Raw genomic sequence first — 12,409 nt, 5'->3', positions numbered from 1 at the left:
AACAGGGACAGATTCTGTACCCCATTGCTTACCCCTGGCAAGACACCTCTCCCCCCCCCCCCCCACAAACCAGTATCCAAAACGGTATACATGTTGTTGAGGGGAATGGCCACAGGGGATCCCTGCACTACCTGCCAGTTCCCTTTCTGTTCCTTGACGATAACCCATCTACCCTTTTCTTGTAGCTGAGGTTTAATTCCTCTCAATAACCCCCGCTCCTCCAGCATGATCCAAAGCTCACCCAGCTCCAGCTCCCTAATGCAGTTTTCGATGAGCTGAGTTGAAGCTGCACTTCCTGCAGATGCAGTCAGCAGGGACACTAGTGGTGACACTTACCTCCCACATTCTGCAGGAGGAACATTCAGCTGCTCTAACCTCCATTCCCACCATTCTAAATTCCCAACAAAATTCCAAAAAACCTCAAAAAAGATAAAGAAACTAGTCATTTAACCAATCCGGTGCACAGAACCTTTTTGTTTGGTTAGAGGAGGAGGACGGGTGGGAGACACTACCCGAGTAGTGTTGAGGGTAAAGCAACCACCCAAATATAAAGCTTCACTTACCCAGCAGTGCTGTGTCCGCTCCTGCACAGTTTGCGCTCCGCCTATACACGAGGTAAGCTTTTATCTATTTTAAATGTACCTTCCCGTCAGGCCTCTGGTCCTCGCTGTCACTTCTCTTGCTCCAATTGCCAGGAGGAACTGAAAGGAATGCTCCATACATCATGAGGCATCACCTATTCAGCGTCTGCATGGCGGTACATGTAGCAGCAGGAAGAAACCTCCATTAAAGCTTTGTTAAATCTCAATTAAAGATGAATCCATGGCAATGACTATTGTTGCTTGAACCTGAGCTGTAAGATTGGCAAAGAGGGCAAATGTAAAGATATTAAATCATTTATTGGTGCTGATATATCTGCAGACTCGGAAATTAAACCATTTGTTCAACAGGTGAAGCCAGCATGGAATAGGAAGTGTGGCTGGAGAAGTTTGAAATGCATGTTAATAGCTGCAGTTTATTTTCACGTGGGGCCAACAGTAGCGGGGAAAGCATAACGACAATCCTTCACATTATTCAACTTTGTTGAGGGAGACTTTCAAGAAATTGCCTGACACGGAACGAAAGGTGGATGAAAAATATGCAATGAAAGCAGTAAAGGGCCTTTATGTAGTGACAGCAAATGAAACTGTAAAGAGGAGGAAACAGTAGCTCAAACTGAGAGTCATTTGAGGCGTGCATTGATTGGATGGATGCAATTAAATTGCTAAGAATCTGAACAACCAGATAATCAATCGAATGGTCCAACATTACAATTGTAAGTTGCTGGTAATGGGGTGACTTAACATTGAACAATACTGTGAAAATATCAGCTATGTGGGAAGCGAAGAGGCAATTTTACATCAAGAAATTTTGTTGCATCTCTACCATCAACAATGTAAAGGGTAAGGTCAACCGAGCAGTACAATGGATTCTCGGGGATATATAAATATAAACAGCACATGTCTCAAATATAGCAACTTGCAGCACTTCGAAAGAGATGTCTGCTAAGGGAAAGATCTCTCTAGAAGATGAGGGCAAAGATCATTTTGCTAAGAAGTACAGAAATAAAGTGGAAAAGAGGGAAATCTGGCAAACCACATAAAGAAAGGTGCAAGTCGCTAAATGTGAGATGAGTTGAAGATGCAGAAAATAAGATGAATAGCAGACATGGTTGCATGTTTTCGGTCAGTGAGAGCAACCATGGAAAGTTCCAGTGATTGTTGGTGGTATTGAATTAAGCATAATTTTAGATTCAGGCTATGATAGGAAAGATAAAATGAATAAAGCTCACATTTTAAAATGTATGTGAGATAGTCGGTGCTGGGCAAGTTGTTGAAGGGAATCCTAAGGGACAGGATGTACGTGTATTTGGAAAGGCAAGGATTGATTAGGGATAAACAGCATGGCTTTGTGCGTGGAAAATCATGTCTCACAAGCTTGATTGAGTTTTTTGAAGAAGTAACAAAGAGGATTGATGAGGGCAGAGCAGTAGACATGATCTATATGGATTCCAGTAAGATGGTTGACAAGGTTCCCCATGGGAGACTGGTTAGCAAGGTTAGATCTCATGGAATACAGGGAGAACTAGTCATTTGGAAACAGAACTGGCTTGCACATAGAAGACAGAGGGTGGTGGTGGCAGGTTGCTTTTCAGACTGGAGGCCTGTGACCAATGGAGTGCCACAAGGATCAGTGCTGGTTCCACTACTTTTCATCATTTATATGAATGATTTGGGTGTGAACGCAGGAAATATGGTTAGTAAGTTTACAGATGACACCAAAATTGGAGGTGTAGTGGACAGCAAAGAGGGTTACCTCAGATTACAACAGGATCTTGACCAGATGGGCCAATGGGCTGAGGAGTGGCAGATGGAGTTTAATTTAGATAAATGCAAGGTGCTGAAGGTTGGAAAGGCAAATCAGTGCAGTACATATACACTTAATGGTAAAGTCTGGAGAGTGCTTCTGAACAAAGAGACCAGGAGTGCAGGTTCATGGTTCCTGAAAATAGAGCCACAGGTAGATAGGATAGTGAAGAAGGCATTTGGTATGCTTTCCTTTATTGGTCAGGGCATTGAATATAGGGGTTGGGCAGTCATGTTGTGGCTATACAGGACATTGGTTAGGCCACTTTTGGAATTGTGTGCAGTTCTGGTCTCCATCCTACAGGGAGGAAGTTGTAAAAATTGGAAGGGTTCAGAAAAGATTTACAAGGGTGATGCCAGGGTTGGAGGATTTGTGCTATGGGGGAAGACTGAATAGGCTGGGGTTGTTCTCCCATCCTAGTCGGACGCTGAGGGGTGACCTTATAAAGGTTTATAAAATCATGAGAGGCATGGATAGGAAGGTCTTTCCCTGAGGTGGGGGAGTCCAGAACTAGAGGGCATAGGTTTAGGGTGAGAGCAGAAAGATATAAAAGGGACGTGAGGGGCAACGTTTTCACACAGAGAGTGGTATGGAATGAGCTGCCTGAGAAAGTGGTGGAGGCTCGTACAATTGCACATTTAAAAGGCATCTGGATGGGTAAGTGAATAGGCAGGGTTTGGAGGGATATGGGCCAAATGCTGGCAAATGGGACTAGGTTAGGTTATCTGCTCGGCATGGACAGGTTTGAACAGAAGGTTCTGTTTCCGTGCTGTACATCTCTATGTCACAAGCCCACACAAACAACTTGCCATCAGGACAGCTGATAACAATGAAAACATAATTGCTCGCATCTCTGACATTCTTTTCTTATTGCTCAACAATCGTTAGCTGCTCTCCACCACAATAAGAGAATTGTGTTAATGGAGCAGTTATAGCTTTACAATGGTTTTGCCATGTCATGGTGTGCTTCAGGCAGAAGGGAAGCTTCAGGGCTAAGTGCCAAACTCTGGGAGAGGAGCAGAGTGATGGGTCAGCCTGCAGATTGTGATGAAAGTTCATGATACAGGAAGTCCCAGGATTACAAATGTCCCACACCTACGCATTGACCTCTGGCTTCTCATTTTTAAAAATTATTTTTAAAAGTCCGTGTTATGTTCAATGCTTCGTCCTAATGAAGAGGCAGACTAACCAGCCCACATACGCTCTGACTTACACATAAATTCGGCTTACAAACAGCGGAAAAAATGGAACTCGTTTGTAACCTGGGGGCTTCCTGTATTATGATTATGAAATTTGGATTCTAAAGTCAACAGACTGCATATAACTTTTAAGTTTGACTTGAATATTATGGGGATTAAGAAGGTTAGGATGTAATTTTGGATTCACTTTTGATGTCTGTGTGTTGTGCTGGCTGCATGACATTTTGTTCACACACATCTAAATGAACCTGTTCAAAACCCTTGCTGTGATTAGTTCTCTGCTTAGCAACAAGAATAGAAGAAAAGAAAATGGGCTGTTGAATAGCAACAAGGTATCTATGACTCAGGAGGGCAGAGACTGAAACTTGTTCTTTAGACAGACAGAATCCTCTGGATGAGCAATGAATTGGCAGGTTTCTTGTCATGGTAGTCTGCAAGTTTCTCTGAGAGAAAAGGCAGGGATTACCTCATGCTATTTTGCAGTTCCCAGAGAGTCAGGGTAGCAGAAAACAAGTCCAGAGTGATTTAAATGTTAGTAAGAGAAGAGCTTGAGAAACAGAAGGCTGTGGAAGTGATGCTGAAGGAGCCGATGGACAAGAAAGTGAGCTGTATTAATGGTTTCGGACAGACGCATGGACTGAGGAAATAGCATCGAGTGAATGCAGAAATTTTCTGGAAAGCAACTTATCCTAACTGAACAAGGAAGTATAAATATTTGGACCATCTAACTCCATTCACTCAGGAATCTGACTAATCCTGTATTACCATCAACTGAGATTATAACAAAATATAGAATTCACTAGAAGTGCATTAAGGCATTATTTTAAGTTAAACTTCTTGTTTTAGAATGTCATAAAATGCAATCAAAATGCAAGTTAAAATCCTTTATTCTTCATGAGTCTAAGTTTCTCTTAAACACATCTGTGCTGTTCCTTCCCTTGCTCCTTGTGATATTGAATTCAGGCATTAAGAAAGCAAACATTGCATAAGAATTACATTTCCAGAGGAGTAGAACAAGCAGGGAATTCATTTTAAACTTGCATTGAACCTTGATTAGATAACATTTGAGGACTTTGAACAGTCTAGTTCCTACTTTATAAAAAGGAGAGAGGCATTTGAGTGGGACTGTGGGCTTACCTATCAGGAGACACTGAGAGGTTGAGTCTTTTTTTTTCAAGAAAACAGAAGACTGTTGGGTGGTCTGGCAAATTAACATAAAACAAAGAATTGCAAATGTTGAAAATCTGAAAGAAAACAGAAATTGCTGCTGGAACTCAGCAGGTCTGGCAGCATCTGTAGGGAGAAAGCAGAGTTAATGTTTTGATTCTGCTAACTCTTCATCAGAACTGTTATGAGTAATCTGGCAGATCTGTCACATTACGTAAAGATTTAAGGTTCTTGAAGAGTTGCTTCCACTTGCAGCGGACAAGAATTAGCAGCTGTATATATATATATATATATATATATATACGTGTCGCTGAAGAATCCAAGGGGAATTCAGGAAAGAAAGATACCGAGAGAATAATTAGAATGTGGAATTCAATATCACAAGGAGCAAGGGAAGGAACAGCACAGATGTGTTTAAGAAAAACGTAGACTCATGAAGAATAAAGGATTTTAACTTGCATTTTGATTGCATTTATGACATTCTAAAACAGGAAGTTAACTTAAAATAGGAAAGTTGCCAAACAAACTTTGATGCTCAGCTAGTTAGAGATATTAGATGATGAGAAGCATTATCAGACCTATGGGGTTTAAAGAAGCTAATATAGTCTCATTTTATAATGCTCCTATGACAGACCTTGGAATTGTATGAATACAGTATTATGTTAATATGATAATATTTTAATTTAGTGGTTATGCATTATGCTGTAATTCACCAAAGGCCAAGCTGCCCCTCTGTGCTTACCTCGTAGGCCTGTGCATTGATCTGTTCCTGACAATAAAAACCAAAGGCCCTTCTGTTATATGGTGGTATCCGTTTGTACTTTAATTTGTAAAGTTGTCCACGAGTCACTCTAACAGTAAAATCATTACGGTGGAAAAAATAGCAACTAAGCAGAATTGTAAGCAATTGTTCTCGTGAAGTTTGAACTTAGGTTTTTTAGATAACGTTTCAATGCTGGTGTTTAACTTCATGTGAAGATCTTTATGCAAATACAGTGGTTGATAGTTATGGAATTCCATATTCTGTATGTTGTATGAGCATCTTCAGGGCTGCATTAGCTGGTTAACTGCTGTATAAACTGTCAATGTTGTAACAGAGAAAACAATGAAAAGCATCAACACTTTCCTTCCAATCCATTACTTAGTGCATCTGTTTTGTATTGATCAGTGCATCAGTTCAAAAGCATGGAGCCTTAATTGAGTTTTCACAGACGGGAAATGTTGTTGCGGTCATGTCCATATGATCAATTGAGCAGCAATTCTTATAAGATGGGTTGAAAACTTTTTCAATTTTGCAAAGGTCCTGTAAAATTCAGTTATGAATGTTGAGTCTTTCCGTAATGTGAAGAAAATAGCAGTAAATAGCCAACACTGGTGAAGGATTGCAATTACAACTGCTTTAGTTCTATTGAGTCTGTTCATTGTAGTGACATCGAAATGCAATAATCTGTTTCAAAACTTTGCCTCTTTTAATGAGGTAAGCTGCACTTTCCTGTACACTTGACATTTGCTTATTTCTGGATCAGTGGTGCTGGAAGAGCACAGCAGTTCAGGCAGCATCCAACAAGCAGCGAAATCGACGTTTCGGGCAAAAGCCCTTCAGGAATAAAGGCAGTGAGCCTGAAGCGTGGAGAGATAAGCTAGGGGAGGGTGGGGGTGGGGAGAGAGTAGCACAGAGTACAATAGGTCAGTGGGGGAGGAGATGAAGGTGATAGGTCAAGGAGGAGAGGGTGGAGTGGATGAGTGGAAAAGGAGCTAGGCAGGTCGGACAAGTCCGGACAAGTCATGGGGACAGTGCTGAGCTGGAAGTTTGAAACTAGGATGAGGTGGGGGAAGGGGAAATGAGGAAGCTGTTGAAGTCCACATTGATGCCCTGGGGTTGAAGTGTTCCGAGGCGGAAGATGAGGCATTCTACCTCCAGACATCTGGTGGTGAGGGAGCGGCGGTGAAGGAGGCCCAGGACCTCCATGTCCTCGGCAGAATGGGAGGGGGAGTTGAAATGTTGGGCCACGGGGTGGTGTGGCTGATTGGTGCGGGTGGCCCGGAGATGTTCCCTAAAGCGCTCTGCTAGGAGGTGCCCTGTCTCCCCAATGTAGAGGAGACCGCATCGGGAGCAACAGATACAATAAATGATATTAGTGGATGTGCAGGTAAAACTTTGATGGATGTGGAAGGCTCCTGTAGGGCCTTGGATAGAGGTGAGGGAGGAGGTGGGGGCACAGGTTTTACAGTTCCTGCGGTGGCAGGAAAAAGTGCCAGGATGGGAGGGTGGGTCGTAGGGGGGCGTGGACCTGACCAGGTAGTCACGGAGGGAACGGTCTTTGCGGAAGGCGGAAAGGGGTGGGGAGGGATATATATCCCTGGTGGTGGGGTCTTTTTGGAGGTGGTGGAAATGTCGGCGGATGATTTGGTTTATGCGAAGGTTTGTAGGGTGGAAGGTGAGCACCAGGGGCGTTCTGTCCTTGTTACGGTTGGAGGGGTGGGGTCTGAGGGCGGAGGTGCGGGATGTGGACGAGATGCGTTGGAGGGCATTTTTAACCACGTGGGAAGGGAAATTGCGGTCTCTAAAGAAGGAGGCCACCTGGTGTGTTCTTTGGTGGAACTGGTCCTCCTGGGAGCAGATCCGGCGGAGGAAGAGGAATTGGGAATACGGGATGGCATTTTTGCAGGTGGTAGGGTGGGAAGAGGTGTAATCCAGGTAGCTGTGGGAATCGGTGGGTTTGTAAAAAATGTCAGTGTCAAGTCGGTCGTCACTAATGGAGATGGAGAGGTCCAGGAACGGAAGGGAGGTGTCAGAGATGGTCCAGGTAAATTTAAGGTCAGGGTGGAATGTGTTGGTGAAGTTGTTGAATTGCTCAACCTCCTCGCGGGAGCACGAGTTGGCGCCAATGCAGTCATCAATGTAGCGGAGGAAGAGGTGGGGAGTGGTGCCAGTGTAATTACGGAAGATCAACTGTTCTACGTAGCCAACAAAGAGACAGGCATAGCTGGGGCCCGTATGTGTGCCCATGGCTACCCCTTTGGTCTGGAGGAAGTGGGAGGATTCAAAGGAGAAATTGTTAAGGGTGAGGACTAGTTCGGTCAAACGAATGAGAGTGTCGGTGGAAGGGTACTGTTGGGGACGTCTGGAGAGGAAAAAATGGAGGGCTTGGAGGCCCTGGTCATGATGGATGGAGGTGTAGAGTGATTGGATGTCCATGGTGAAGATGAGGCGTTGGGGGCCGGGGAAATGGAAGTCTTGGAGGGGGTGGAGGGCGTGGGTGGTGTCTCGAACGTATGTGGGGAGTTTCTAGACTAGGGGGGATAGGACAGTGTCGAGGTAGGTAGAGATGAGTTCAGTGGGGCAGGAGCATGCTGAGACAATGGGTCAGCCAGGGCGATCAGGCTTGTGGATCTTGGGAAGGAGGTAGAACCGGGCAGTGCGGGGTTCCCAGACTATGAGGTTGGAAGCTGTGGATGGGAGATCTCCTGAGGTGATGAGGTTCTGTATGGTCTGGGAGATGATGGTATGGTGATGGGGGGGTGGGTCATGGTCGAGGGGGCAGTAGGAAGAGGTGTCCTCGAGTTGGCATTTGGCTTCAGCGGTTTAGAGGTCAGTGCGCCAGACTACCACTGCGCCCCCTTTATCCGCTGGCTTAATGGTGAGGTTGGGATTGGAGCAGAGGGATTGGAGGGCTGCGCGTTGTGAGGGTGAGAGGTTAGAGTCGGGGAGGGGGGTAGACAGGTTGAGGCGGTTAATGTCCCGGCGGCAGTTGGAAATGAAGAGGTCGAGGGCAGGTAATATGCCAGCGCGGGGTGTCCAGGTGGATGCAGTGTGTTAGAGGTGGGCGAAGGGGTCTTCGGAAGGTGGGCGGGAGTCCTGATTGTGAAAGTAAGCTCGGAGGCTTATTTCTCCAGTACCTTAACTTCTTGCTTTGTGGAAGTAGTCAAATTTTTTAGTGTGATGTAGTTATCATTGGCAAGGCGAGCATTTATTGTCAATTCCTATTTACCTTTGACATGAGTGGCTTGTGAGGCCATTTCAAAGAGCAGTTAAGAGTCAACTATATTGCTATGGGTCTGGTGTTGCGTGTAGGCTAGACTGGGTAAGGAAAGTAGATTTTTTTCCCCAGACTATGTTAGTGAACCAAATGGGGTTTTATGACAATGAGTTTTGGAAATCCAAATATATTACATCTACTAGTTCCCCTTTATCTATTCTGTTTGTTACCCCCTCAAAGAACTCCAATGAATTTGTCAGCCATGATATCCCCTTCATGAAGCTATGTTGATTCTGCTTAGTTAACTATTTTTTCTAAATGATCTAATATTAAATTCTTTTTTGAATCACAGATGTTAAATTAACTGGCTTGTATTTACCATCAAAAGCACTTGCTTAGCAGCTTACTGATGCTTGGTTTGGTTTCCACAAAGTCACTCAGCTCCTGACCTCATTGCAGTCTTGTTTCAATGGTGGACAAAATAACTGAATTCAAGAAGTGAGTTGCACCAAAGACCTGTATTCAGTGGGAATCTGGGCAAATCTCTCCACTAGTTAGAGTCATACGTAGCACAAAGAAAGATGATTGTGGTTGTTGAAATCAGTCACCTCAGCTTCAGGATATCTATGGAGGAGTTCACCAAGGTAGTGTCTTAGTTTCAACAATCTTCAGCTGCTTCATCAATGATTTTCCCTCTGTCATAAATCAGAAGAGTAAATGTTTGTTGGTGATTGTACAATGTTCAGCACAACTCATGACTCCTCAAACTGATGCAGTTCATGTCGAAATGCAGCAAGACCTGGACAATATCCATGTTTGGGTCGAAGCTGCAAGTAACATTCGTGCCGTGTCAGTGTCAAGTAATGACTTTCTCCAACAAGGGAACACTCAACTATTGCTCTTTGACATTCAATGGCATGAGCATTGCTGAGTCCCGCAATATCAACATCATGAGAGTTACCATTAAGCACCATATCCACAAACATATACTTTCTCTACCAACGACACTCAGCAGCAGTGTGTGCAGAACTTTGGTCCAATGTAAGTTTAAAATATCTGAAAGCTTCAACTTCTTGTTTCTAAATTTTCAGTGTTTCAGCAAACTGTTCTTACTTAGCCTTTCTCCAGATCTTTTTCAGACTACACCTCATATTAAAAATGTTTTTCTCTTTTATTACAGCTATTTCTTTGGAGCGATCAAACGCGTAGATGCGGAGAAACAATTGTTAATGGCTGGAAATGGAAATGGCTCCTTTATAGTCCGAGAAAGTGAAAGCAAGTTGGGCGACTATTCACTCTCAGGTATATTCCTGCATTATTTAGTGACTTTATAAAGTCTTCTGCTGTCAATCCATGATGCTAAGAACTTCAGTGCTGGCCTGTATCTCTAGCTTGAACAGAGTCTTCGTGAATTTTCTGTCTTGTCTTCTGACAATTAGGTCAGGACTTTCTAACGCCAAAGAGTATGAGAGCAAGAATGGCCATACTTTGAACATAACACCAGACTCCTGATGCCTCTTGAATATGCTGGAGTTTTCAAATAGAGGCTGGTATATGAAAGGTGTGGAAAGGAGAGGTGAATGGGCTAAGCCAGGAGCCAGTTCACCTCCAATTAATGATGGACTAAGCTCCTAGAGGAACTTACTAATGGATTGCAGAGGGCAAGAATAGGATTCTCAATTTATAAATCGCTGAATCTGAATTTTCTGAGTGGCTATGGAGTGGCTATAGGCAGAAATTAGATTTTATTTTCAGTTTTTGGATCAATGATGGTCTTGCACTGGATCAGGCACTTCATGTTTCAGTTGGTACTTTTGTGTTTAGTTAAGCTGCTGGCAGACCATGGCGCTGTTCTACAATCCAGTGGCCAGTCTCATTGTGGCTACCAGTCACTGTTGCTGCTTGTGCTCTGCAGGTGCATCTTATCTTCTGGAAACATTAATTGGGTAATGATATCATTCTTGTGTATTGGTGGAAGAGGGAATGGATGCTTGTGGATCTGGCACCAATCAAGTGAGCTGCTTGCTCCTGGATAGTGTCAAGCTTCTTGAGTGTTGTTGGAGCTGAGCTCATCCAGACAAGTTAGGAGTATTCCATCACCCTCCTGGCCTGTGGCTTCTAGATGCTGGATGGGCTTTGGGGAGTCAGGAGGTGAGCTACTCACTGTAAGATTCCTAGCCTCTGGCCTGTTGTTGAAGCAACAATATTTACATAGCTAGACCAGTTCAATGTCTGGTCAATGGTAACCCCAAGGATGCTGATAGTGGGGGATTTCAGTGATGATAATACAAATGTCAAGGGGTGATAGTTAGATTTTGTCTCTCCTGTTAGAGATGGTAATTGTCTGGAAATTGAGCATTGTGAACCCTACTTGCCACTTGTCAGCCCAAAGCCTTGACATTCAGCAGGAGTTAAACCTGGGTCCCCAGAGCATTACGTGGCTCTCTGGTTTATAGGCCCAACGAAAGTATCATTATGCCATCACAGTTTCTGGACTCAAGAACAACAATCAGCTTCTTAATTTCAAGTTGTTCAACCTTTTCTACATTTATTTTTATATTTATATTTGTGAGTCTGTATTTGAGCCCTTGTAGAGCCACCAATAGCCAGTCTGCTGAATTTTCACCTTTCATAGAAAGCGTGCTGAATAATTTAGGCAGACCCACTGTAGGCCCACAACAAGATATTTAACTCCATGATCATCACACAACAACTTGATGTGCTTTAAGTTTACTCTGACTTTATTCATTGTTAATGCTGCTCTTCTTTTAATATACCTGGTAAAGTTCAAAGGTTGGTATTACAGTGGAGTAAAGAACAAGTGTATAAACAGATTCCTGCATAACCATGTGATGTGGTAATGCAGAAGAAATTAGCTTAGAATGAGGAAATAATATTCACTTTATTCAACCGGCATTTTCCACGGGTCACACAAAATATTTGCTTGAATCTATTTAATCTCCTAAAACAAAGCTGTGACGCCAAAGGAACTGATAACATCTCCTGAAAATAATCCAGGTCCAGATCCTCATGCTTCCCCTCTTGCTGGCCACTGTTACGTAGTTTCTGATCCCTGTACTTTTGCGATCACTGAAACAGATGCCCTTTGGAATACATAATTATCTACATTTACGTTTATCTCGACAGCTTTAAACTTCCTCCTGACTTTAGACTTGCCCTCTTCATTTCTCCAGGATTTTCTTTGTCTCTCTGTCTCTTCACCTTGGAGATAAGAATTTCTTTCATTTTGCTTGGCAATTGCTCATTTGTGTGTGTCGTCTAATATGCACTGACAGGTCCTTTTAAAATTGGTCAAATTACATAGGTTGATTTCTTAGTGGAGGCCTTGTGTAGAATTTAATGGTTGTCTGTGCTTGTGCGTTGTTTAGGATATGCGGGCAGTACCTTTCTACTGCCTGAAAACTGGTGGCAAACCTAGTGTGGCCAGTTTTAGGAGGTTTGATGGGATTAAATCCACATTCAGGTACGTGCCTGCCCTTGCCAGACTTCCAAGCTCAAGTGATGGAAACTTGCTCCAGGATGTTCTGATGGTGTTGCCACAACAACATCAGAAGCAATAGCTACAGACAGTATGACACTGTGGCTTACATCAGGATTTGACTTTGCAAACCAAGGAAAATGGTGAATGAGGCATGT

The 12,409-nt window shown here is 43.5% G+C and overlaps 1 protein-coding gene across 1 annotated transcript in view; it reads left to right on the top strand.

Moving 5' to 3' along the window:
• frk (fyn-related Src family tyrosine kinase) overlaps nucleotides 1–12,409 on the top strand; it is a 115,473-nt gene that overhangs the window by 61,513 nt on the left and 41,551 nt on the right. Inside the window, exon 2 of the mRNA XM_043684759.2 lies at nucleotides 9,933–10,054. Within this exon, the coding sequence (XP_043540694.2) occupies nucleotides 9,933–10,054 (122 nt within the window). The remainder of the gene's footprint in view (nucleotides 1–9,932; nucleotides 10,055–12,409) is intronic.

This window comes from Chiloscyllium plagiosum, unplaced genomic scaffold, assembly GCF_037043375.1.
Source record: "Chiloscyllium plagiosum isolate Xiang-an unplaced genomic scaffold, Cpla_swu_hap1 HiC_scaffold_3, whole genome shotgun sequence".
NCBI lineage: Eukaryota > Metazoa > Chordata > Chondrichthyes > Orectolobiformes > Hemiscylliidae > Chiloscyllium > Chiloscyllium plagiosum.
The sequence above is the reverse complement of the archived record's forward strand: the minus strand, read 5'-3'. Positions and strand labels throughout refer to the sequence as shown.